We start from the raw sequence: 27,986 nt of genomic DNA, 5'->3' as shown, positions 1-27,986 counted from the left end.
TATCTCTAAGAGGATGACAAATGGAGCAGAGCTACCTCAGGCAACTGACAAACTTGCAGTAAGAGGCAGAGCTGCTCTGGGTGCTGTAGCTTGAAGCAGAGCTGTCTGGCTAAGCCTAGATCAGCCAAACTAGATCACACAAACTGCAGATGTGTGAGCAATAATAAATGTTGTTTTAGACCCCTTTGTTATGCAGCATTGTTGCAGCAATAGCTAACCATTACACTTGGCAATGTAGGGAGTTATCACCAGGGGAAGGCTGGTTGCCAAGAAAGTTCACAAAGTAGAATTTTTCTTGGTAAAATTACCTTGGTCCAGGGTCCAATTCCTAGTTTAACGTGCTCAAACCCAATCTAAGAGACTAATATATTTACACATTGAGAAATAGAATTGTCAGGCAAACTAATGTTTGCATTGGCCTGTTGAACACGTACTCTCCCTCTGGGCAAAAAAGATTTATCAGCATGGAATCAGAATAAAAAGAATTAGTTATATGATTTACTAGTTTAGGCTTTGATAGCCTGCTGTGTCCATCTTCACAACAAAGACCTATCTGTCGGGCAGACAAATACATCAACCAGACAGGGTACCCTTTATTCTTGCTGGTACTGGTAAGAGGCTGCCAATTTAAAACTTTAAAAATTTTCATTTCCCAGGCCTGACTTCCTTTTGTTCCAAACATTTTTCTTCAAATAGTGTTGTGCCAGAACCTTGTCACTGTCCCCTAATATCCATTCTCCACTTCTTTTGGCGATAGAATCCCTGAATTTTAATTAGACAGAAGCCCCCTCCCCTTTTTCTAAAGACTATTTCCAGCCTCCCTCACAGCCTGATGTGTCTTTGTGATTAAGCTCTGACCAATGGGTCACCCAGTCTTTGGTTGGCACAGTGGATGGGGGCTGCTTCTTATGAAAGCTGTGTCCAAGAGTTCCAAGTGGAGGCCAGTAGTGATGGGAATGGTGGCCTTAAATAGAGCTGCAAACTCTGGGTAGCCCTCTTACCCTAAATACATGTGCTTACCCAAGAGTCAGACTCCTGAGATTTCATCATTGGTAACTTATTTCCTTGGATTACCCATTGTTCCTTTTATTCAGCCTTCTTTTAAAATGCAAATATTCCTGGGTGGATAATAAACATATTGCTACTAAAGCTTTACTATAAACACTTTCCAGTTCTTTCTTTCTGACAGAAGGGGGCCTGGATTATGCTAAGATCTCTTGAAGGAGGGATGGGGAAGAGCATCTAACCCTGAGTAGGACTGCCATTTGGACAATGCAGAAGGGACAAATCCTTAATCTTTTCTTTTCCATTACATAGCAAAGGGAATGAAAGTGAGGGAGATTGGCACTAGGTTTATGTATGTGTGTAAAACGTAGGCACGTGGAGCCAGTTATTCACAGAGGTAGAAGCAACTCATTTCTGACTTCAGACATGTTCCAGAAGTGGAACAAACCAAATTTTGCCAAGTGGTTTTCTTATTAAAGCAAGTAGACTTGAAGTTTTCAAAATTGCCCTTTCATTCCTATTTCCTGATTGTTTTTACTGGTGGTCTACAAGTTAAGACACATAAAGCCCCTGTTTCTTGCTTACCTGATAGTCATAATATAGATCTAGAATAGAAATTCTGGAAATACTCTTCAAATGAAAACAAGATAAATAGGAGTTTGAGAATGTGGTAAGATGAAAGAGATGTATGGTATGGTGTCAAACAGTAGTACCCAGTAAGTAAAATAGACACAAATATTCAATAGCTGGTAGAATTCATAGAAGTCTGCATATGTAACCTTTATTTCTTTATTTTAACACAAGTATTCACTAACTGGTAAAATTCCTGGAAATCTGCATATTTAACTTGTATTTCTTTGTCTACTATAGTGTTGCCAGTGATCTCAATGATCCTGATCTAAGAGAAGGTTGTTTCCAAAGTGAAGATATAAGTGAGCCATCCTCTGTCATGTGTCAAGCAAATTAATCCAAGGCTTTGACTTCTTCTTGGTCTTCTTTATCTGACTCTGATACCACTTTCCTGTTGGTAGTAATATCAGTCAGTTCCAATACACAGAACTCTGCCATTGTGAACATGATGTAGCATGAAAACAACTTTCGAAAATTCTCCCAGTAAAAATTCACTGTTGTGGATTCTATGTGTTGGGTTTTGCAACCAAGTATAAACTTGTATGTGGGAGAAGTGGTTGTGATACTGTGAAGTGTGGTTTGGAGGTACAGGAGCCCTCCTACCCTAAATGTGTTTTGTTTATTCGAGAGTCAGACTCCTGAGATTTAATCATTGGCAATTGAGTATTTGGATTACCTATTGTTTTATTTATTCAGACTTCTTTTAAAATGCAAATATTCTGGGATGGATAATAAACATATTGCCACTAAAACCTTTCTATGAACACATTTTCCGGTTCCTTCTTTCTAACAGAAGAGGACCTGGATTATACTAAGAAGATCTGTTGAAGGAGGAACGGTAAGGGGCCATCTGTATATGTAAGGGAATTATTTTACAATTGTGTCTAAAATAATTAGAATAGTTTTTAAAGTTTATAAATTAATGTATAGTATGCAAACATCACTTTCCAAATTGGCTAACACTGAATTACATGATATTTTTAAACTAAACTCTTTGTTATAAATACTTTCTGAAGTCTAGCACGTAAGCAGTTTGCTGGCACTTTGGGTGACCCAATTCCTCGTGGACCTTACAAGATAGTTACAGACAATACAAAAAATATGGGAAAAGTTAAATAATGCAAGCAATAATAAGAGTTAAATAATTATAAAATATGGGCACAGAGTAGTGCATGATTAGTTACCCAAAGAATGTACAAAGAGTAACTAGAGGCCGGGCATGATGGCTCACGCCTGTAATCCCAGCACTTTGGGAGGCTGAGGTGGGTGGATCATGAGCAGGAGTTCAAGACTAGCTTGGCCAAGACAGTGAAACCCTGTCTCTACTAAAACTACAAAAATTATCTGGGTGCGGTGACAGGCGCCTGTAATCCCAGCTTCTCGGGAGGCTGAGGCAGGAGAATTGCTTGAACCTGGGTGGCAGAGGTTGCAGTGAGCTGAGATCGCGCCACTGCACTCCAGCCTGGGTGACAGAGTGAGAATCCATCTCAAAAAAAAAAAAAAAAGAGTAACTAGAAGAAGTTTATAGTAAGAAGATATCACAGCAGAATAGAATGAAATTCAAAGTTTCAGGATGCAAGACAAAGTTAATTTACAAAAGGAATTAAGTAATTATTTAAATTATTAACAGAATTATCTGCCCAAGCTGTGAAATGTTTTATTATTAGATGGGTCAACATGGGTAGTAACAGGAACGTTCTGTAAAAATACATGCAGAAATCTAAGGCACCCAGACATATCTATTGATGCTATTTAAGTAGCAGTCTTCATCCGCTATTTGTTTCGTTAAGTCACTCTTGATTGGGCTAGTTTTGCTTCATCTGTAGAAGCTGAGTCAAATCGTCTGGCTAAAAAGTGAGAAATTAGGTTGCTGAGCATTGTGTAGATAATATAGCTAGGTGATGAAATGATCTTTTTATTTTTTTTCCGGAAGTTTAAAAAATTAGTGTGGACATATACTTTCTTCTTTAAGGGTATTACTTTGATAACATTAAAGACAGCCTCAATACCAATGAGAGAAATATCAAAATTCTATAACTTTCTGTTTCTCCCTGAATGTAGTATGAAAATGAATATTTGTCAAATTAATGTTGAGTTAGCCACATTGGTTTTTAGTCATAATACAAAAATGGAGAGATTTCTTATTAGGGGTGCGTTAGTGATTAACTATTGCTTGCTTATTTCCTTTAAACTCTTCTAGACTTAAACTGTCCTAGTCCTGCTCTAACATTATTCCAGAGATAAGGCTACTCCCTCATCATTGAGAGTTTGCTACATGAACTTAGTTTTAGCAACCTTAGCCCACTCAGAGCTGGTGAACTACAAACACCTGCTGATTCACTAAAGAAGTGGGCCAGGTGTGGATAGGGGATAGTGGAGTCAGGAAGGCATGACGGTTGGTGGCTATATAGCCCAGGATGGTAAGGGAGGGACAGAGAATGTGCACAGAGCTTCAAGGCTGAGCTGCTTTCCATTTTGCACTAACTTATGCTTGTATATTCCACAGACTGACAAGTTCGTACACAGGCTTTAATAGCTATGCAGAGAAGAAAGTTTTTTCAAGGCAAGAAATCTGTAATATACGGGGGTGGGTTTCTAGAAGATTTAAGGGTAAGTGGCAAAGTAAGAAAAAAGAAGCGCTTCCCTACACAGTAAGTTAAAAGGTGAGAGAATATTTTTGACAGAAGTCAACTTACTTTGCTTCGTGTTCTTTGGCTTTTGGTTTATAAGGAAGGGAAATCAGTTCTTTCTGAAACAAAACAAAACAAAAATCAAAAAGGTAAAATTTTACTTCTTGCACTGACTGCAATTCACTCACTTGAAAAAAAGCTGAGGTAAAATCATCAGAGTTTATAGACTAGCTTCTTAAATCCGGAAACGGTGGGGTCAGAAATGTTGCACATTAGGGAGTTTGGGGTTTATTTAGGAGTGTGTGTTTTGTACATCCACAAGTTTACAAGATGCTATTACTATTTTTACTAGGTTTGTGTCTCTTCATTTAACATTTATTTTTGTATGATCTAGGCAAGCTCAATCATTGTAAACAAATATTAGCACCAAAATAGCCCATGTTAATATCTTACAGCTTTATAATATGTGAACAATAAACTCCACTGACAATAATACCTCATTTCTTATGCCAGGAGGGCTGCAAACTCTGGAGACAGTTTTGATTTATCAACGATTGCCAAATTATCTGATGTCTGTACCTTGCCCCACTCTGGTATATCGATGGCTCTGGACTACAGCTAGCTAGATTTAAGGGTTCAATCTATAAAACCTCTGCAAATTTGCCACAATTCATCCCTTGAGATAGATTATCCAAATGCCTCACTATTGGTCTCACCGAGATCCTTTCTTCTCTTTGTTTTCTTAAGAGTTGGAGAATCTCTTCTCTTGTTTTAGCCTGTTTAAAGAAAGAAAAAAGTGGGTATCTTGACTCAATAATGAAGACTTATGCCTATGGAAGGTAGAATTCTTCCATTTTCATCTTGTATTGGCAGAATTTTAAAATATTTTTCCCAAGATATATTTATATGTTTTTGTTTGTGCCAAAATCCTGTTTTTATTCAAGACAATGCTGCTTTACAAAATGCTTTTGTAAAATATTAAAATGCTGTAAAATTTTATTGTAAAATAATAAAATGCTGCTTTACATAATTGACCCTAAATGGAGGGTTTCTTCCCACCTAATAATAACTAACTTTTTAAAAATAATGAATATTTATTAAGACCTTTCCACATGAGCTATGATAACAGCTTTATAGACATTATGTCATTATTTTCTTATAACAACTCAGAAGTTTGACAGTACTATTACTCCATTGTATAGGTGAGGAAACTGAAGCTTAGTAAGGTTAAATAACTTACCCAAGCTATTAAGTGGCAGAACCAGATTTGATCCTAGCTCCATTTAGAAACAAAGTTCAAGCGATTGACCATCACACTAAATTGCCACTAATGGTGGCAAGAAGCAGCATTAGCAAGCTCAAACAGCATGCTGCTTGCATAGGGCAACAAAGCTTTATTCTTTCATTTCTCCTGTTTCTAGCTTAGATATTGAGACCTGCCCATTCTCAGGTGAGTTTACCTAAGTGCAAAAAACTAACTTAGTGCAGGCATGAAGATTTATCAATACATAAACTATAAAAATAGGCAAATATAGGTTCCATTTTTTCCATAGAATTCATCTATATTAAGTTTTGGAGATACCCAGGCAGAAAATCACCTCTGGTGTATATGAGAACAAAAGAAAAGCCTGATAATCTAACATCAAACAAATAAAACTTATAACTTCAAATGGCCAGATAAAATCAAAGAAATTCTGTTTAGATCAAGTTGCAAGAAAGAAATAAGAAGTGAGAATAGACGTAGATTTGTCATAGCCAGGTGCAGATTCTGTCATCTACCTAAATTTATTGAGTACTTTCCCAAGGCTGCTGTAACAAAGTACCACACACTGCATGGCTTAAAACAATATTTATTGTCTCACAGTTCGGGAAACTAGAAGTCCGAAATCAAGGTATTGGTAGGGTTGTGCTCCCTCTGAAACCTACAGGGTTTCTTTGCTTCTTTCTAGTTTCTGGTGGTTTGCTGGCAAGCTGTGGCATTCCTTGGCTTGCATAACTCCAATCTTAGCCTTTGTTGTCACATGGCATTCTCTCTGTGTCTCCGTCTTCACGTGGCAATCGTCTTATGAGGACTCCAGTCAGACTGGATTAGGCGCACAACCTACTCCACTATGGCCTCATCTTACTAATTTCATCTGCAAAGACCCAAAAGGTCACATTCTGAGGTACTGCTGGTTAGAACATCAGTGTAATTTTTGCGTGTGGGGGGCATATTTCAACCCGTAGTAAGCGCCTATGAGGTAACATTATGTGTTAGTGGCTGAACATAACACAGTTTCTGCCTGCAAGGTGACTGCAGACTTACGTAGCAGAGGACAAGTAAATAGTTTCAAGTGTGCTATCTGGGGTTAATATAGGGTACAATGAATGAACTGAAGATCAAGGACACTTAATTAAGAGTAGAGGTGGGGACTCAGAAGATGTCCCAGAGGAGGTGATGTCTATGCTTTAGACCTGAAAGTGGTAGTCGTCAGATAATGATGGAGACAAGATGGGGAAGAAAGGTTTTAAGGCAGAGGAAACAGCGTGTGCAAAGCCCCAGAAGCTGCTGGGTGTCTAAGTACTTCTTCAGGGCAGTTCCTCAGTCCTGATGGCTCATCTGCTAAAGAAGCTAGAAACCTCAGGCATGATCCATCAAGACACACAGAGCAGGGACCCATGCTGGGCAGCTGTAATCAGTGTCTGGGCTGGTGAACTGGGTGCCTTGGCTTTGCATCATTCTGTTTAAGTGATATGAAGCTTGCCTTTTATAAGCCTACAAAATTTTAATTTTATGTATTTTGAGATAGGATTTCTACATTTTACTTGAGTTTTAAGCAACATATATCACAGTTACTGAAAGAAAAATATTCAGAGTATATTTGAAAACTGTTTCACAATATCTGTCAACTTGCATAGATTGAATAAAATAATGTCCGTAAAGACCTGGGATATTTTCAATGGAGGTATTCAATGTTAGTTTCTTTTCCAACTTTTCCATTACACATGTATTCAATCAGTATTAATTGCTCTCATACTGTGATTACGTAGCACTTTATACCTTTATTATGGTATTGATCTTACTTCTACTTTATCTCTTAGTTGCTATCATGTCTCTTTCAGAATCTTACTCATCTCTTTATCCTTCCTTAGAGCTTAGCAGTGCTTTGTATGTGATACTCAATGAATTTTTGTTGAATTGATTGAGTCATGATGTATGAATGCAATCATTGTACTGTGTAATCCACAATTACTGGCCTAAGCAAAACACAAAAAGTTTTGGAAAGTGAAATTGAACAGTGGGTAGATTTAGTTTTCAAAAATCCCCTATGAACAAAATTATATGATTATTTTCTGTGTCACTATTGGGAAATCATTGACAAGTTATATTGTCCTGTGCTTCTAATATAAAAAGACAAACATTTAGTTACAAGATTCAAAAATAATAGTAGAATAACAAATATATTCATTCATTTTTTTCCTTGACTTCAAGTTCTTTTTTATTATAAATGACTTTGATACTTAAATATCACATATCACATAATACACCAGAAACAAATATTTCAAATATGATCTGATTTCTGCTTCCTGGACATGTTTCCTGGAAATAAATAACAAAACTAGTGTAAACAATTATGTTATCTAAGCAAAAACATTGTGGAATATTCCAGGAAATCTCTGCCAGGAAAGCTAAATACAATTCAGTGGTAAGAGAAGATCCTTATAACTTATATTATTAGTAAGGAAGCATAACTTACTTCTTAATTTCATATTGACAAAAAATTTTCATTTCTAATTATAGTGTTTTGGTTGGGTTTGTTAATGGAATTTTATATTTATAAGACTTTATAATTGTTTAATTAATTGTTAATACAAGGGTTTCAGAATTTATATTTATAACATCTTTGACCATAGAACATCTTTGACCATTGAATATTAACTTACATTTATATATTTTATTTATGATTTATATATACAGTATTCCTGAAAAAATAAATTGTGAAATAAAATTGATTCCAGAAAATTAGGATGTGATATAACATATACATTTAATGTCTCATAGATGGTTAATGAATTTTAGTGTCACCTCAAGAGTTAAATTGTCTGGTTCTCTCCTTTTGACTTTTCAGAGCCAAATGACTCGAGTGGCAATATGTATTAGTGGAGTCAAATACATTTGGTTTGAATCCTAGTTCCGCTGTGTGTTGAATGGCAAGTTCTAGCTTAACTGTCCCGCCTGGTCCTCCTTTCCCCACCACAACTATGCAGTAATCACTGACCTTTAAGTTAGAGCTTTGTGATCTTGGGTAAACCAAAGAATCCACAATCCCAGTTGTGGATTTCTAATCTGTGAGGAAGGTTGTTGTGAAAATTGGAGATAAAAATTGCTTAATGAAATGCATGACATATGGTGAACATTTAATAAATGGTAGCTATTATAACACAATTATTATTAGAAAATTTTTCTTTCAGTGCTTTTAAAATCTTGAAAAGAGTAAGAAGAAAGAGGATAGATTGCCTGCTTTTTGTGTACAGGCATGAAGGAATTCTTATGATCCAACCTGTGACCTATGGTTCAGTTGGTGAATACAGTTTGAGGGAGGAAAGGAGAAACAAGGAGAGATGTTTAAGGTATGATTTGTTATTAAATATGCAGTGCAAATTCTTCTGACCACGAATTTTCTGGTGTGTTACTTTCTTTTCAGTTAATATTCAATGATAAAAAAAAGCTCTTAATAAACACTAGACTTTAGAAGAAAGGCCCTTTCTTCTCAAGACCTGGTTCCCACATGCAAACTGCATTTCTTTCTTGGACTATGATTGAAATTTTTAGACTGAAACATTCATCAAAAATAATACGAGGGGCCAGGTGTGGTGGCTCACGCCTATAAGCTCAGCACTTTGGGAGGCTGAGGCAAGAGGATCATGAGATCAGGAGTTCGAGACCATTCCTGGCCAATATGGTGAAACCCTGTCTCTACTAAAAATACAAAAATTAGCTGGGCTTGGTGGTGCTTGCCTGTAGTCACAGCTACTCGGGAGGCGGAGGCAGAAGAATTGCTTGAACCTGGGAGGCAGAGGGTGCAGTGAGCCAAGATTGTGCCACTGCACTCCAGCATGGGTGACAGAGTGAGACTCCGTCTCAAAAAAAAAAGAGGCAGTGTTTTTCTCTGATTATCTGTCTACATAGCCGGAAGAAATTTTCTCTTGATTACCATAGTATGAAAGCTGAATTACTGAATATAATATAAAAAAATGTCTTACAAGAGTATTGAATTGATTGCAGGATCAGTTCTTTGCTTAGATACTTGGCAATCATCTCAACACACAGAGAATCAAAGAACTCTTGAAATCAGTATGAGATAGTAGTTAAACTCCTTGGCTCCACTGTCAGATGGACCTGAGTTCAAACCCTTATACTATAGTTTAGATGTGTGACCTTGAAAAAGTCACGTTCCAGCTTCAGCTTCCTCATCTGTAAAATGGAGGCAATCATAGTGCTTTCAACAGAATTATTCTCAGGATTAAATAAGAATGTGAGTAAGACGCAATGCACACAAAATACATTTAGTGCATGCAGTTAGTTCTCAAAAATATTATGTAGGGAGAGGAGCAGATAGTTGGAGAGAAAAAAACATTAAGAGGATAGACTAAGAAATACTGAGGGAAATGTTTTAACTCAAATGAGAATTTAAAAACTTTTAAAATTCTTTCCATTGACTATAAGTGCAATGTACATACATGGTATAGACATCAGAAAATGTGAAAAAATACACAAAGGAAATGATGTTTACATAAATCCAACTGCTAAATCTAAAATATTAATGTAAGTTTTGATTTTTTTTTTTTTTTTTTTTTTGAGACGGAGTCTCACTCTGTCCCCCTTGCTGGAGTGCAGTGGCCGGATCTCAGCTCACTGCAAGCTCCGCCTCCCGGGTTCAGGCCATTCTCCTGCCTCAGCCTCCCGAGTAGCTGGGACTATAGGCACCCGCCACCTCGCCCGGCTAGTTTTTTTGTATTTTTTTTTTTAGTAGAGACGGGGTTTCACTGTGTTAGCCAGGATGGAAGTTTTGATATTTTAAACATGTAAAAATTTCAGAAGACCTTAAAGAAGCTCCAAAATAAATAATCTATGGACTTAAAAATAATTCATCAAAAAGAGAAAGGCAGCTAAAGAAGCTGTGGGCTAGGTTAAAATGATTATAACAAACATTATGCACAAAGGCATGGAATCAAGCTAGGTCCTCATCAACAGTGGACTGGATAATGAAAATGTGGTACATATACACTATGGAATACTATACAACCATAAAAAGAATCAAAAGCATGTCCATTGCAACAACATGGATGTAACTGGAGGCCATGATCCTAAATGAAATAAAGCAGGAAGAGAAAACCAAATGCCACATGTTCTCACTTATAAGTGGGAGCTAAGCATTTGATACACATGGACATAAAGATGGGAGCAATAAATGCTGAGGACTACTAGAGGGGTTAGGAAGGGAGGGGCACAAGGGCTGAAAAGCTACCTATTGGGTACTATGCACACTACCTGGGTGACAGGATCATTCATACCCACATCGCACAATATTTCCATGTAACAAGCCTGCATATGTATGCCCCGAATCTAAAAAAAAAAAAAAAAAAAACAATTGAAGTTGTTTAAAAAATTATACACAGGGATGAAAAGAAGATAGCAGTCCACTTAAAAATAAATGAAGATCATGGTGATAAGCCTTGCTTGACTGAATCAAGGTGTGTGCTTTGAGGACTAGAAAGATGAAGGGTAGGATAGGTTAATGGGATATTGAGAACCTTGACATAAAGATATCTCTATTTGAACTTGATTTAGTGGAAGATAGGCACTTTGTTTTTTACCTCAATATAATTAAGTTAGAAGTAAAAACTGTTAAAAAGACCTCATACACTGAAAATTAAAAAGCATACTTCTAAATAATTGATAGGACAAATTAGAAATCTGAATAGAAATGTAGAATACTTAAAATGGAATAATAATGAAATACTATATAGCTTATGAGATGTAGCTAAATAGAACATTGAGGTATATTTATAGTTTTAAATTTGTATATTAGGAAAGAGTGGAAAATTAAGAAACAAAGTGAAAAGAGAAGGAAGTTAGAAGGAAAAGAACTAACCCAAAGTTGAAGGAAGAAGTAATAAAAATCAACTATGGATAACTAGAAAAAAAAAAAAAAACCGATAGAGGACAATCAAGCTAAATGTAGGTTTTTTTGAAAAGACTATTAAAATAGATAATACTTTGGCATAATTACTTATGAAAAAAGATACAAATGATTAGAAATGAAAAGAGGTAATAACTAGAGCTACAGCAGAGATGAAAAAGGTGTTAAAAACACTATGAGTCTTTTGCACCAGTAAATTTGAACATCCAGATGAAATGAACAATTTCCTAGAGAAAATAAACTTACCAAAAGAATTCAAGAAATAACAAATAGGCCATTTTATCTACCAAACACGAAAAGGAAACAGGCAAAAAACCTATAGGCTTATGCAGAGTAGGACCATCTCTATCACCTCAACTAGTTTCAATTACCATTTACTAATCAATTGGGTTCATCTAGGGTTAACTTGAGTATAGTCACTGTATTACTCATCACTTCCAATAGTGATGAGTGCCTCAGCTTCAGTAATTTAGCCTTTTCATAGGTTTCTGACAAATGTTGTAAAGCAAGTAAATGGTTGAAAATTCCTTTCCCAGTTGATTTCTGATGGGGTTCTATTTGAGACCACTTCTAGACTTTCAGAATCATTATGACATTCACCTTTTAATCTACACTTGTAGAGGGAGGCATCATGATAAATTTAATTACTTTTTATTTACCTACAAAGGGTTAATTAACTTTGCCTACACATTTCTGCTCTGTGTTTGAAATTTCAAAATATAACTTCAGTGGTAATTTTTCTTTTTGCAGGCAATAACTAAAGATATGATGAAGGGGGCCGGGCACGGTGGCTCATACCTGTAATCCCAGCGCTTTGGGAGGCTGAGGTGGGTGGATCACAAGGTCAGGTGATCGAGACCATCCTGGCCAACATGGTGAAACCCCGTCTCTACTAAAAATACAAAATTAACTGGGCATGGTGGTGCACACCTGCAATCCCAGCTACTCAGGAGGCTGAGGCAGGAGAATCGCTTGAACCCGGGAGGCAGAGGTTACAGTGAGCCAAGATCGTGCCATTGCACTCCAGCCTGGGCAACAGAGTGAGACTCCATCTAAAATATATATATATATATATATATATATATGATTAAGGGAAAATAATATGAGTCTCATTTTAACACTATGAGCAAGCCAATCTTGTGTCTTTTAATCAGGATGTGGATACTTGAGTGATCATGCCTTTAATAATCTAGTCATCATGCTTTGAGAGTTACCCTTTTAGTCAAAGCATTTCCATTTAATACTAATGCTTATTTTGAACCTGCTAAAATTTTATTTTTCAATCATGGTTTGGATATAAAAAAGGATTAAAAAAAGGAAGTGGGGGAAGCAGAGAAGATAAAAACAAATTTTCACTGAGTAACTACTAGATGTTGGGCGTTGTGTGAGTTCCTTATAGGTTATCTAATTTAATCTTTATAGCACAGTGAGATGGGCATTACTATTATTACCTCTTTACAGGTAGAAGAAACTCAACCACGTAAAAATGAACTTTTATCAGGGTCACTTAACTAATTAGTAACTGGCAGAGCCAAGGATTCAAACTCATTTCCAGTTCTGTTGGACGTTATTTCCTGTGCTTCTTTTGCCACACTTCAAACACACAGACTTCAAACACACACACACACACACACACACACACACACACACAGAGTGACAGAATGGTTTCTTCATTCAGTCTTTACTCTAAAAATGAGTTATTAACCATGGTGAAGAAGAAAAATATATTCTCTGCTCTCACAGAAACATTCTTATTCTCATAGAAAATGCTTGCTTATCAGAATACAGCAGGTGGAGCTAATCCAGCTTGAGCTCAGCCTTGATCACAGTTAATTTACTTATTTAAAGGTATCATGTGGCTCTTTGCAAAATGTGGCTAAAGGGTAAAGATAGTTGAATTATAGTGGTATTTATAAACTGAGGAGCTTTCTAAGATCGTAGTGTAAATGAAATATTTATGCAAGGATTTAAAATTATAAATTAATTGTAAAATGGGAATTACATTCCAAATTCAGAATATTACCTAGGCAGAGCCGAAGTTCTATGGTTTGACAGAAATTGAGAACATTATCTGATTTTTATTTCCTTGAGGCTCCAGAATTTAAATTTTTTTTTTTTTTTTTTTTTTTTGAGACAGGGTCTTGCTCTGCCACTCAGGTGGAAGTGCAGTGGCATGATCAGGGCTCACTGCTACCTCCACCTCCTGCCTCCTGGGCTCAAGCAATCCTCCCACCTCAGCCTCCCGAGTAGCTGGGACCACAGGCACATGCCACCACAACTAGTTAATTAAAAAATGAATTTTTTGGGGGGGGTGTAGAGATGAGGTCTCCCTATGTTGCCTAGGCTGGTCTTGAACTCCTGGGCTCAAGCCATTCTCCCACTTTGGTCAGCCTCCTGAAGTGCTGGGATTACAGGCATTAAGCCACCATACCTAGCCTTAATTTTTAATTCTATCCCAGTGGTTGAGAGTTAACTGTCTATAGGTGTACTAGGGAATTTCAGTTCATATTCAGAAAGAATCTGACTCCTCAGTGGGTTCCATTTCATTTTTATGTTACAAATGCAATCATGAGGAAGGTGAGAATTATGATTGACGTAAGGTTTTTATCCATTTAGTGTTTTATAAAGTCTCACATTTGGGCATGGTTTCAAAAAGCAGTATGCACCTTGGCTTGCTGATTTTGATAACAGAATGCTTCAACTATGAATTTACTCTATGAATTTACTACCATTCCCTGTGCTTATTAACTGAGATCTGCTGTGTTGATTCTACAACTACCATATAGGAAATTTATATCTACTCTAATAATAAGATACAGAACTGTTGGACCTCAAATTATCTACTATGTGCTTTAAAAGACAGGCTGAATAATCAGTGAGAAGGCTTTCTCCAGTATAATCTGATTTTAAAAGATAGACCTAACTATAGTAATCTATGGGAGTGGATGGAAGATGTTAGAGGGTTATTAATCAGAGAAAGGAAGAATGCTGACTTGCAGGAAAAAGATGCAGATCTAAGCACCTTTCTATACCTCCTGGAAATTGCTTAATCTTGGCTCAGTTCCTAGGTCTGACATATATACTTTTCATTTGAAAAATAACAACTTACTAAAATGAGAAAAAAATTAGTCATTACATAAGAGGGAGTCGATACAATTTTTCTTAAATGCAGATTTCAATCAAGTATGAATTTATCTGTTGTGAGGAAAAAAATGTGCATTTTCTTGGTTCTGTTACACATATTTTCTTAGTTCTGTTACATATATTTTACCAATAATAATTGCCTGAAGAACGTAGATTTTAAAACATTTACACACAGACAAAATGCATGCAGAGCAGAAGTATAAGTGATTTTAAAAACTGCTTTAATATTGCTTTAAAAGGTACTTATCTTAAAAAAGTAATAAGTGAGATTTGTATTTTAATATTGAGAAAATATGAGCATAAAACGAACACTGCATTTTAAAATTCAACAAAGTATACATATATTGAGGATAACTCTGTATGATTGAATTATATGTTATTGATGATTCAGTTTGCAATAATTATCAAAGCTCTTCCTTGGCAAAGACTACTGAGTCTTGAAGATTTTCATTGTTGCTGGTTATACAGACATGATGAGCGGGTGAATGATACTGACCTCATCTTTCAGATATGTCTCTCCTATTCTGCCCATAAGGACTTAAGAAGGAGAGGTTAGGGATTCCCCACACAGATCACCTCAAACTTCTTCTCTGGCTCATACTTCTTCTTTGAGTTTCTAACCCATATATTCACAGGCCTGACAGTTCACCTGCTTTTCTCAAAGGCATCTGAAACTAGATAAGTCTAAACTAAACTTGTAGTCCCTCCCCTACAAACCCCCAAACCTGATCTTCATCTAATGTTTCTTGTTTCAGAGAATGACACTACCCATCCTGTTATACAAGCCGCTAGAAAACTGAGTTATCTTTGATACTTTGCTGTACCTCACCTTCCATATCTAGTATATAACCCTAATTACTAGTTATTTTACTTCCTAACTATCCCTTCAATCTATCTGGTCTTTCTCATCTACCTGCATGATCCTAAATCACATCGCATCACCTCCCGACTGAAGTTTTGTGATGGCCACCAGTCGTTTTTCCACTTCTGCTCTGGCCACTTTCAATACATTCTCCATATTACAATCTGCTGATCTTTCTCAAGCAAATGTGATATTCTCATTCCCCAATTTAAACCCTTCAGTGTCTTCTTACTGTTCTTACTGGAGCCTAACCTTCCTCCCACATTACCGCATTAGCCATTCAGCTTTTGACATGCGTGGTGCCTGTTCCCAGCACAAGGGCTTTGCACGTGCTGTTTTCGATGTCTGGAATGCTCTTCCAATGTTCCCTCCACCCTGTCTTTCTGACCCAGTTAATGCCTGTTCTTCCTTTAAATCTTAGTCTGGTTAATCTTTGTAGAAATCCTCCCTGATTCCCTTGATTGGATCAATACCACCCTATTAAATTATCCTAACATCACTGTAATTCTTTCAGAAATATTTCTCTCCCTGATTAGACTCCAAATTTCATATAAGGGCAGAGTTCATATCTTTGACCCATTTCCCATTTGCCCCGAGAACACTGTGCTGGCAGCGAGCTGCACTTTTATTTTCTAAATGGGAAATGGGTTAAAACATGTTTTGTTGTTGTTCATCATTGTACTCCAGTGCCTAGCACAGTGCCAGGCACATAGAAGTGCTCAATAAATATTTGTTGAATGAATCTTGCACAATTCTTCCAAATAAAATTCTCCCATCCTTTGGGCCCATGATTCATTTTACTGTTTGTGGCTTTGCTTGGCCCTTCTAGCTTGAACTTGACATTGCCTTTTCAGTGTTGACCTCTAACTTGCCTAGATTTCTTTTGAAGCCTACAGAGTTTTCAGTTGCTTCTGGCCAACATTCTGTAAAGTTCAACTCGGCTCCATGATTTCAGTGCAGGGCGCCTACATGTCTGGAGTAAAACCTAAACAATGTCCAATCCAACTTCACACATACAGACTAATGTCTACACTTATACTACCAGCTATTTTATCTATTGGCAGCATTTATGACCAGAAACTCCAGAGAATGCAAAGATAATATATAAAACGTAACCATAATTAAGAACTATCTTTTTTCTATTTTTAGTTATTCAGTGCTCCAAAAATGTGTCCTTTATAATAAAAGTTTCAAAGTTTATCCTAAATAACTTTTAGGGTTTTTTTAAAACAAATTGCTAAATTACTGTTACAATGAAAATATGCACATTTTCCTGTTATGTGTGGTGGCTCACGCCTGTAATGCCAGCATTTTGGGAGGCCGAGGTGGGCAAATTTCTTGAGCTCAAGAGTTCAAGACCAGCCTGGGCAACATGGCAAAACCCTCCCTCTACAAAAAATACAAAAAATGTAGCTGGATGTGGTGGGGTGCACCTGTAGTCCCAAAAACTTTGGAGGCTGAGGCTGAGGTGGGAGAATCACTTGAACCCAAGAAAGTTGAGGCTGCAGTGAGCCATGATCATGCCACTGCACTTCATTCTGGGTGACAGAGTGAGACCTTGTCTAAAAAAAAAAAAAAAGAAAAAGAAAATTTGCACATTTTCTTTAAAAAGCTATTCATCAAAGCTTATATCAACAATAAAATCAACTGTTTGTAAATAGATTTTTGAATATTTTTTTGACTTGGCCCAGAAAGTCAAAATAATCATAGTTAGGTCAATTTGTCTCCTGTATTGATGGTTCTAAACTTTCTGGGTTTTCTGCATATGGCAGTAAGGAATGACACAAACATAAAGCAATGTGATTGGAGTTGGGAGAAGGGTATATGCTTCCAGTATGCTGCTTTCTTTCCTTCCTTTTTTGGCCAAGCATCTCTTTGGTACCAAAGTTCTAGTATATGGAATATTATCTTGTCCCCTGTGTCCAATTCCTCGTCTCAATTTCTTGTCTAGCATTCCAGATTCTCTGGGACAGCGGTTCTGCTCTATTTTCCACTCCTGACCCTACATTCCAATGCCCATGGCAGGGTTTCTCTTACATGCTGTTAAACCTTGGCGTGATGTTTTTAAACTTCTATCAAATTTTTCTGGAATCACTTCCTTTGGAGAACATGCAATGCTCTGCTCATCTACTGTGACTTTCTTCTGTGACCTACAGAGCACAATGTACTTCCATTCTCGTCTGTTGCTCCCACATCCTTTTGCTCAACTGACTGCATGTCTGTTCAGCACCTATGAGTCTGTGAGGCCTCTGGGTCTTGGTTAATATATTCTTTCAAGTTTTCCTATTAAATGAATATTTCATATGACACGTAGCTCTAGGAACTGGGCTATCATGCAGAATTTGGTGCAGGCAAGTTAGATAATCCATTTATTCATTCATAACATTTATTTGGTGGGTCAGGAGATCACCTATTTGTTAGGCCCTGTGACTATGTCAAAAAACCCATGGTCCTTCACCTTAAGGAACTTTGGAAGCTACAGGAGAAACAGATCAATGACACCACAGTACTATATTTCAAGGATGATGACAGGGGGATGCCTGGGGTCCTACAGAATTAAAGAAAGAGGCATTTATATCAGACTTGGAGATATATGAGGGTGAGAAAAGGCTTGACTATGACTATTGAACTGTAAACAGCTAATTGTAGGTATTAGCTAAATGGGAAGAAATGGGAGAAAGGCATTTCAGGCAGAAGAAACTGTAGGTTTAATGTCACAGAACTCCTTGGTGGGTTCTTGGAACTATAAGTGGTTCAAAATGGCTATAATATGAATTGCACTTAAGGGGGATGGTGGGTAGATGAGGCTGGGGAGGTATGGCAGGAGGCAGATAGTGAAAGTCTTGGTATATTAAACTGTGATTCAACCAGTTTTAGGAGTACAGTTGATTCTCATTGTTTGTCATAGTTATGTTCTAGAATGTCACCACAAACACTGAATCAGTGAATACTAAACCATTCCTTCTAGGTTCCTGCCAGCCGCTGGTCATAATGTTTCATCAATGGAACAATATATAACCTTGTTTTATGTGTGTTTCTGTTTAAAGACACCTTAAAATATACTGTTGATTTATCAATATTAAACTCATGATAATAGCACTGTAACTCATGCCTGAACAAAGCTTATCTAATGCACATATTTTATGCAGAAGGCACGTCACAACCTTCTTGCACTTAGGAACATCAGTACTTCAAGGCCATTTTAAACAGCAAATCACCAAAAAAGAGCAAAAAAAAAAAAAAAAAAAAAACCAACCAACCAAACAAACAAAAAACGCTTAGCATGAAATAACAAAAAGACTCTTGTTTGGAGTTATGAGAGTGAAACACAAAGGCAAAGCATCACCTTGTTCAACCTCAGCTGTGAACGTTGTGTGTTGAGCAACTCAAAAAAATTTTTTTTGAGATGGAGTCTCACTCTTGTTGCCTAGGCTAAATGGCGTGATGTCGGCTCACTGCAACCTCCGCCTCCTGGGCTCAAGCGATTCTCCTGCCTCAGCCTCCTGAGTAGCTGGGATTACAGGCATGTGCCACCACGCCTGGCTAATTTTGTATTTTTAGTAGAGACAGGGTTTCACCATGTTGGTCAGGCTGGTCTGGAACTCCTGACCTCAGGTGATCTGCCTGCCTTGGCCTCCCAAAGTACTGGGATTACAGGCATGAGCTACCGTGCCTGGCTTCAATTTTTTTTTTTTTTTTTTTTTTTTTTTTTTTTTTTTTTTACCACTTTCTGCATGTCTGCAAATGACCATGCAAGTGCCATGGGTATTGATTTTGGGGTTGTGAATAAACTATAGCTAGTAGGCAAATTTGCACATAAGGAATCCATGAATAATGAGGGTCTTACTATATTGCCAATACAGTGGCTTGGGAACTGTTCAATTTCAAGAGTGAACTAGACAAATGACTATATCATCAGACTCTGAGGCTTTCTTGACCACACTTTATGTGACTAGAATACATGATCACAGAAAATGATAAAGTGAAGTAAATATAGATACATCAATCATTTATTATCTAGCTCTGATATAATTGCCTAAGAATGTTTTCATCTTGCCTTAGATAGAGGCAAAGTACAAGGGTGGATAATGGCTTTAATTTCAGATGTGTCATGGTTATTCTCTGAGTTACCTGATCCACAGAATCATTCCAGTTCTTCAATAAACTCGATTTGATTTGCCCTGCTGCTTATAAAGTGTTTACTAATTTGAACAATAAGGATTCATGTAAGTGGAACCAAATAGATAGTTCTGCATTAATTTAAAAAAGGAAAAATGTACATGATCCTTTTTTGCTTCATTTTGCATTTAATAGTTTCATTTAATTATGTTTTTATGAACAGATAATAAATGTGGATCCTTGCCCAATATTAGCTCAGCGTTTAAAGTGTTTTTCATTTTGTTCTTAAGGTGAAATGTATAGAAGATATAATACACAGATCTCTGGAAAAAAGAGGAAGAGATGCATTTGGGGCATGTCCCTATAGAACTCTGAGGCTGGGTCTATATGGGACAAATGAATTCAGCAAAAAAAAAATTTTTTTTTAACTACTCTTTGCAGAGCAGGGCTACCACGTAGGCAGTGTGCCCAGAGTAGCCAAATTCAGCTATTTGATCCCACATCTCATTCCTTTCCTAATTATGATTTTACAGACTGTAGATGTTACTAAATAAGATTTAGAGGGGAACCTCATCTGTCGACTGAAAATGTTCCCCAACATTGAATAACTTGAAAACAAAGTGGTACTTATGGATGATATAAAAGCATAAAACATATGTACATTAATATAATCTTTTAATTATCATTTACTATCAAAATATTTGCTTGTTACTATAAATGCACAGTCTGTTTTTATGACTTTTCCACTTGAATGCTTTGACAAATTAGGAAGAGAAGAACAATAATTTAAATGACTAAACATCCTTTATTGGTGAAGGGAAAATCCACCACTTCCTATTGGTATTTCTTTTATGGAGGAAAAGGAATTTTATAAATATTATATTAGGGTGGGAAAGCAAAACTAAAAGCCAGGTAACACTTACTGAGAAATTTTAGGTTTGTCTCGGAAGTCGATCCCTATCATTTTGACACAAAAGAGGATTTTCTTTTATCTGAGCATCTTGGCAATGACACTGAGGAAATTCCCTACATTTTTGCTTTGGTTCTCTGAAGTTGACTTATAATGATTCAAAGTATCCCTTTCACTTCTTTGAAAGTGATAATCCAACAGTTGATAATGTTAAAAAGTTTTCCACTTTCATGACTCAGTGTCTAAAAATACAACCTTTTGAAGTTCTAAGATTTTTTTTTTTTCTTCTGAGAATACAGATTACAGTTCAATACAAGTAGGTATTAGCTAAGTGGGAAGAAATGGGAGAAAGGCATTTCCAGGCAGAAGAAACTGTAGGTTCAATGTCACAGAAAAATGAAACACTTTGTTGGGTTCTTGGAACTACACACTTGTAGTTCAAAATGGCTGCAGCATGAATTTCATTTAAAGGGCAATGCTGGTAGATGGGATTCCAAGACCCTCAGTGGTTGCCTGCAACTGCAGATGGTACCGAATCCTAGATATACTATGTTTTCCCTTATATATACTACCTATGATAAACTTTAATTTGTAAATTAGATGCAGTAAGAGATTAACAATAATAACTAATAATAAAACAGAGCACATAACAATATACTGTAATAAAAGTTATGTGAATGTGATCTCTCTCTCGGTTACTAAGTCACTAACAGGCATGTAGTGTTTACAGCATGGATCCACTGGACCAAGGGATGATTCATATCCCAAGTGGGATGGCACAGGATTTCATCACACTCTCAGAATGGTGAGCAATTTAAAACTTATGGATTACTTATTTCAAGAATTTTTCATTTAATATTTTTGAATCATGGTTGACTGAAACCAAGCAAAGTGAAATCATGGGAAGGAGGACTACTGTAATGTTCTCATCATAGCATAACTTGCTTCTGGTTCAAGGAAGTGCCATATAACAAACTTTTGAGGAAGACTTATACTATGGACATTATTGGTTGTGTAGAAAGTGTAATAGAACAGATTAAAACCCCATTCCCAAATAAGGAGCATGCCTGGGATGTTGTTCTGCAGATTGCATATTTTCCCTGTAAAAACCTTTGGTTTATATTCATTCATGTTAAAACTATGATTACAGATCATTTCCAAATATGTCATTTACACATATGCCTTCAAATACTGCTCTGACCTCTTCTTCCTTCTCCCAGCAATGAATTATTTATAATTCTTTTCATAAAGAGATAATCAGCTAAAGAGCTTTCTTAAAGGTGGCAAAACTAAAAAGCAAATTAGTTTTATGATTTCAAAGAATTAGCTGACTATCCACTTATTATAATGTTTTCAGACTACTTTAGAACTCTCAAAGGAAGAATAATGGTCCAGTGCAGTGCTGTGAGGTTTCCTTTATGGACATAGTAAGCCATTTAATCTTGACAGGCTCAATTGTTTTTGATTTCCTGCCATGGATATCCATCACAGAAATAGCAGTTGTGATTAATAGCATTTTGATCACTAACCAAAAGCATTTGTTATAATGTATACCTGGAAAATATTCCAAAATGGAGAATAATATTCAAGTGTAAAAAACTGTAACAACTGAAAAATCAATATCCATTGAGGAGAGAGGGTTATAAAGGTACTTTCAGGAGATAAATTAAATTCTAGATTTTCATTAATTTTAAGGAGAAAGTGGAAGAATAAACCTTAAAGAGAATTTATGGGTAATGTTTTTTCCCAATTTGAGATGAAAATTATACCTGGAATTTACTTATTAATGCCTGTGTTCAAAACATGTAGAAGATTCTCTTAAATAGATCATTGTAAATGTTTTGTTAGTTAAAAAGATACCCTATCCTCATCTATTTTCTAACATCAAGCTAAAAATTCTAGAATGGTGGTGGCAGCAATGCAGAGACAACATTATCAACTTAGAAAAAAAAGTGGTATCCAAAAACCAGATTCTGTTTCAATAATTACAAGAAGTCGCGTTTCCTCCCATTATATCTATAACCCATGAGATAAAGCAGAACTAGGGAGAGAGGTGATGTGCTAACAGATTAAATTTTGGGCGTATTCTTGTAAAGATTATCAGCCTAGAAAAATTTGCCAGATGAGTCTATGCAGAAAAAGCTAAACAAAATTGAAATATCAGTATATAGGGCCTTCATTTACTCTTTTATTCATTTAATTATGCATTTATTTATTCAATAAACAAAGATTTACTGAGTTTCAATAACCAAAAAGGCACTAGGTTAACCAATAAGACATGACCCCTGCCTTTATAGAATGCATTCGTTGAGGGTAAACTGTGGCCAGGCGCTTCACATACCTTATATCAACTCTATGAGGTGAATATTAAAAAAAAAAATCATTTTCTCTTTTATATATGAGGAAGCTGAGCATCGCAGGAGTTAAACTGGTTGCTCAAGGTCACACAAATAGTAAGTGGCAGAGTTAGGCTTCCAAACCCATCTTGTTGTCTCCAAAATCTACTACACTGTGGTGCCTGTAATCTAGGAGGAAAGAGATAAACATACACAATGACCTGCAATACATATCAGAGACTGTACAAATACTATGAGAAAGGATATGTGGCTTGCCATGGCAGCACAGAGAAGAAATCTATTTATTCTGCTAGTCTCTGGGTAATCCCTGAGAAGGCTTCACGGAAGCTGGCATTTGAGTTAGGCCTTGCAGGTAGATGGGGAAGAACATTTCAGGCGGGTACATGAAAGTGCACTGCAGAATGAAGAACCAGCTTATAGTTCCAGAACTGGGAACAGTGTTTCTCACGTTTGTATTCATACCATAGTTTTGAATTTTAGAATATTTGGCAGCATACCTGAACAATGCCATAGTCAGCAATCATTATGATACAACAAATCTATTATGGGATTAATTTCATGGACTTTGGAGTTAGGATTGCAGGCTTTGAATCTGCTCTGCCACTTACCAGTTGTGGGGACTTTGGAAAATCATTTTAGGCCTTGTTTGGCTAAATGGTGATAATGATAATGGGCTATTTTAAGGAGTATATGAGTTAATGTATGTCAATTACTTAGTTTAGTGTATAGTGCCTAATGTACATTCAACAATTGGTTGTTATGAGTACTACATTATATTATCTCAGGATATCTATCAGAGCATTCAGTTATTTCAGGATTCTCTTGGTTGCCTTTTTGTATTTTGGCATTGTTCAAATTGAACTGTACTAGATAGTACTGACTAAGTTTCCCCATATACTAAGAAGGCAGTTTCAGTAACTTCTCTTTCTTTCCCACTGCCTTACTGTTTTGTTAGGCCTCTTGTCTTCTACTCTCAACAAATGGAATCATCTTCTATATTGCAATGCAGAACCACTAGGCTTAATGTGAATTTGGCAGATACTATGCATGTTTAGGTATAACAAAAATATACTTTTCCTGTTCATCACTTTGCGAGCATATATGTGAAGGGGGTAAACAGTGTTCCTTGGCCTATGTGGTTGAGATCCAACTATACAGAGTTGGGGTGACAGCATAGGAGAAAGTGGGGAGAGTGGTAGGAGAAGACAGGTTAGGGTTGGATTGGAAAGGAATTCGAACATGCTAAGGAGTTTGGCCTTGAGCTTGTAAAGGAAACGGGCAGCCATGGGGAAAAAAAAAGCAGGAGGGCTAGTACAATCGTATTTGGATTTTAGGAAGACAACTAATACATTGTGAGGGATTGCTTTGCATATTCTTTGTCTAATAAACTATAAATCCTTTAAAACCCAGCACCTTTGGGAAGCTTTCTTGATTTGTTACACCTGATTTTGATGTCCCTCAATGTGTTCTCACAGTATTATGTGCATACATCTATCATATTATAATACATAATAATTATTGACTTAATTGGCTGTCTCCTCCACTGGATTATATACTCCTTGAGATCAGGGACCACATCTTATCTTTGGATCCCCAGCAGCTAGTGTAGTACTTGCAGGTTCTCGATAAATATCTGTGGAATTTAGTAATTGATATGAATTTATAGAAGGAGCCAAGACAAGGAAACCAGTTCTAAGATTATTAGCCTAAGAGTCTATCAGCATAACCTCCACTGGTAATTCATATCATATTGTCTTATTGTTTGACAAAAGCTGATAGAAATGTATTATAATAGTTTGTCTTTAACCTTTTATTTCGAATCCTTTCTTAAAATGAAATAAAATGAAAATTAAATTCCAAAAGCACTGAAGTTGACTTTTAATGATTTTTAATTCACTGAAAATTAGCCCCTCCCTATAGTCTGGATATAAATATACAGTACATAATATTCTAAAGAGAGAATAAAATGCTGACTATTTCTAATTACCTAATTTGTTTGAGGGAATCACCAGTAGTCCACAAAGTGAATTAATGTGATCAACAAACTCAAATGCATTGTTTTGTAATTTATGTAGAATTCCCGATAAGTCTTTCAGAGTTTGCCAATATGTCCAATGATTAAAGATATTCAGCCAAAATGAATCCTCTATCTTTGCTTTTACAGTATAGGAAAATTTACAGGAGTGTACTTTATCCATTAATCAAACAAAATGTTTCTATAAATCACTGTATTAATTGCTGAGTTAAAGGCCATGCCTATATCATGAAAAGCAAACAAAGGATATTGCCAAAAAGACTAGTGTGCTCAGCTGATTTGACTACACCAATGTGTTTAATTCCAGCCTTTAGTCAAAACAGGTCTAGATGACAGACTCATTCCTCTGATCATTTAATTTTGACCTATTAAGACAATCAATTCTATTTGATTTTTCCTGTTCTTATGATTTTTTTTTAAAGACAGTGTCTCACTCTGCCCCCCAGGCTGAAGTGCAGTGGTGAGATCATAGCTCACGGCAGCCTTGAATTTCTGGACTCAAAGGATCCTTCTGCCTCAGCCTCCCAAGTAGCTTGGACTACAGGTATGCAGCAGCAGGCATGGCAAATTAAAAAAAATTTTTTTTTGTAGAGATAGAGGTCTTACTATGTAGCCCAGGCTGGTCTTGAATTCCTGGCCTCAAGGGATCCTCCTGCCTAGGTCTCCCAAAGCACTGGGATTGTAGGTGTGTGCTACTGTACCTGGCCTCTCATGCTATTTCTGTTCTCAGAACACTGTATATGGTTGGGGACCTTACTGGATGGAAAGTGTGTGACTCCACCTCTTTCTGTTTCTCTCTGGTTCTGTTGTTCCTATACATTCTTGGACTTTTGCTGAGATTGATAATAGTCAATGTTGAATAGAATTTAATTTTCAATTGAAATTCTAATAAAGGTTTTCCTTATTTTGCTCAAGCTGATGCACTAAAAGTAGCAGATTTTTAAATATGCATGTGTTTAAAAAGTCAAGATTATTTAGACATTTAATGACAATCAGATGATCTTCTGAAATATTGGCCTACCTTTTGGAGATACTTTACTTTCTCCTCAGATTCCTGTATCTTCAGGGCTTCGGCAAAGATGTTTCTATTTTCTAGAGGGAATAAAGTCAAATTCAATCTGAAATAATTTTATCATGATTTTATACTAAAATTGATATAAAATTGGATACAGGTTGAAAGGGAATACATAGAGTAGGAAGGTAAACAAAAGTACATGTGGTGTATTGAAACTTTATAAACCAGATTTCCAAATATTTAGAGACTGAATTAATTAGCTATGGCTGCAGGGAACCTCTAATCTCTTTAGATGATGAGTAAGCTCTAGTCCAGAGACAAGAAAAGGTCTCAAAAGAGAAAATATCTGCAGGATCAGAGATTCCAATTTCTACATTCCTGTTCAAACTGTTAAAGAAATTTAGGCATTGTCCTCTGGATAAACAGGGTGGTCCCTCAGCAGGGACTTAGGTGTGCAATTCAGAAAGTTATACTACAGTGTAAAGTAGTACCCTTGTACTTATTGCCTATTTTCTGATGAACCTAGGAGTCAGAATGCTGAAAGGCATAAAACTTGGTACTTACTGTTGTTACTCACAAGGTGAGAAGACTGCGAGGAGTGACTGTTCTCTAAAAAATACAAAAGGGAAGTAAAGAAATCATTGGAAAAGACCACAACATTAAAGGCGTTTGAATATTTTATACCATAACAATTGCATAACAGTTCCACATTCTAGGCCTCACTAGGGGCTTCCAGGTCCAGGAAGTTCATTAGTAATGTTGACTCCACCTTCATCTTTCTCCAGGGCTTTTCATGTTTGAATTCAACTGTGTATTTGAATTCAACTGTGTAAACTATCCTTTCAGCCAACAAATAGCATTTCCTCAGATTATTCTATATTGTTTACCAAATAGATGCTATAATTTAAGGGAAACATGTGTGTTCAGATGTAACAAATATACTACTGATCCTCTTCGGGTGGAAGGGTTGTTGGAAGGGTTCAGGAACTATACATGTATTTGTATGTACCTATAACTATTTGTATATACCATTGCAATTTCTCCTGGAAGGGGCTCTGGTATCTGCAGGCCGGTTACGGTGGAGGCGGATGTGACTGACAGGAGGCCACTACTCTACTCACCAGACCCTCTGCTCCTCCGGCGCCGCGCCACCGGCAGACGCTGACTGCTGTCTCTGCGCAGCACCAGCTGAGATTCGCTAGGGGGATACATCGACGCCGAGATCCAGAACTGCTTAGCCAAGTTGGCATCTTGTTCTGAGGAGCCGGCAAATACCAGTAATCCCGGGGGGCAAATTTCCTGGGACTCCTTTTGGCCGCTAGGTTCTTCGCTGGGTCCCGTTTCCATGGCAACTGAGGACGCTCCTCCAAGCGTCCTCGCCCCTCCCCCCGCCCCGCCCCCATCCCGCCCCTCCGAGAACCGCCAAGTTGGTACCAGCCCCTGCCCGCAGCCTTCGGTTTCCTAGGTAGGTGTTGGGATCCACCACGCGCGTGGGGGCCGTCGGAAGCCCACTCCTGTGGTGATCAGGTTTTGGGACCAGTCCAAACCTTGGAGTAGATAGGGGAGAGTCAAAACATACACTTTGGGTTGTGTCCTGTTGGAGTCAGTGGGGGCGTACTTTAGCTTCTTATATCCTCAGTGGGCCTGCCACATCCTCTCCCCTCCCCCTCCAAAAATAGCTAAATAAACTGTAAATTCCTCAGCCCCATCACCCCAATCCCCCCTTCCAAACCAGATTGCCAGGGACAGCACCTGCTACGTGGAAGTTCTGAGAACGTTGCGTTGGAGAATTCATGGCTGAAAGCCTAGCCCTTGGGAGCTAGAGACCTGAACTGGGCAGATATATGCCCATGTGTATAGTTTGTGTGATTTTAAAATTCTGAATCCTTTAAATCTTAGGAAACAATCTGGATTTTAAGTGTAACTGCATTTACTAATCACTCCCACTAAAAGTTGCATAGACTGCAACAGTTGTAAATGATGACTTAAAAGAAGGGATATATCTTAATGGACAGAGCCCCTTCACAGAAAAAAAAGTATGAAAAATTTTGTTAATGTATTCTTATAAAAGTATTAACAAGTGTGTGTGTGTGAA

General features: G+C 37.0%; 2 protein-coding genes across 8 annotated transcripts in view; one reads left to right on the top strand and one right to left on the bottom strand.

The window, feature by feature from the left end:
- The window catches only part of BTG4 (BTG anti-proliferation factor 4), a 114,242-nt gene that overhangs the window by 66,503 nt on the left and 19,753 nt on the right, over positions 1 to 27,986 (top strand). For 3 of the 4 annotated variants that reach the window (XM_065529648.2, XM_045371053.3, XM_065529647.2), the window contains one exon: positions 25,323 to 25,420. The gene's annotated coding sequence lies outside the window, so the exon portion shown is untranslated. Of the gene's footprint in view, positions 1 to 25,322; positions 25,421 to 26,941 lie in introns of all 4 variants that reach the window. The other variant, XR_012423695.1, reaches the window with a different exon arrangement.
- Positions 1,767 to 27,245, bottom strand: HOATZ (HOATZ cilia and flagella associated protein). Of its 4 annotated transcripts, none has more exons than XM_045371054.3 (7): positions 27,013 to 27,245; positions 26,456 to 26,500; positions 25,898 to 25,968; positions 10,798 to 10,872; positions 4,982 to 5,041; positions 4,332 to 4,384; positions 1,767 to 2,026 (listed from the first exon to the last, which is right to left on the bottom strand). In XM_045371054.3, exons 1-7 carry the CDS (start codon positions 27,236 to 27,238, stop codon positions 1,969 to 1,971), a joined length of 588 nt encoding a protein of 195 aa, XP_045226989.2. In that variant the 5' UTR covers positions 27,239 to 27,245; the 3' UTR covers positions 1,767 to 1,968. The 4 variants fall into 4 exon arrangements, with proteins under 4 accessions (XP_045226989.2, XP_005579635.3, XP_045226990.1 ...); XM_045371055.2 differs by lacking the exon at positions 1,767 to 2,026 and adding an exon at positions 3,407 to 3,482; XM_005579578.5 differs by lacking the exon at positions 10,798 to 10,872.

The sequence above is a fragment of the Macaca fascicularis genome, chromosome 14, assembly GCF_037993035.2.
Source record: "Macaca fascicularis isolate 582-1 chromosome 14, T2T-MFA8v1.1".
Classification (NCBI taxonomy): domain Eukaryota; kingdom Metazoa; phylum Chordata; class Mammalia; order Primates; family Cercopithecidae; genus Macaca; species Macaca fascicularis.
The sequence above is the reverse complement of the archived record's forward strand: the minus strand, read 5'-3'. Positions and strand labels throughout refer to the sequence as shown.

Excerpts from the sequence above, each read along its gene's own strand:
- HOATZ (XM_045371054.3), bottom strand. The coding sequence starts at position 27,238 with ATGGAAACGGGACCCAGCGAAGAACCTAGCGGCCAAAAGGAGTCCCAG. Across the intron at positions 26,501-27,012 it reads CCGGAGGAGCAGAGGGTCTG|AGAACAGTCACTCCTCGCAG; the intron begins GTGAGTAGAGTA and ends TGTATTTTTTAG. Across the intron at positions 10,873-25,897 it reads AAGTAAAGTATCTCCAAAAG|ATTCGGGGCATACATATGCA; the intron begins GTAGGCCAATAT and ends TTTTTTTTTTAG.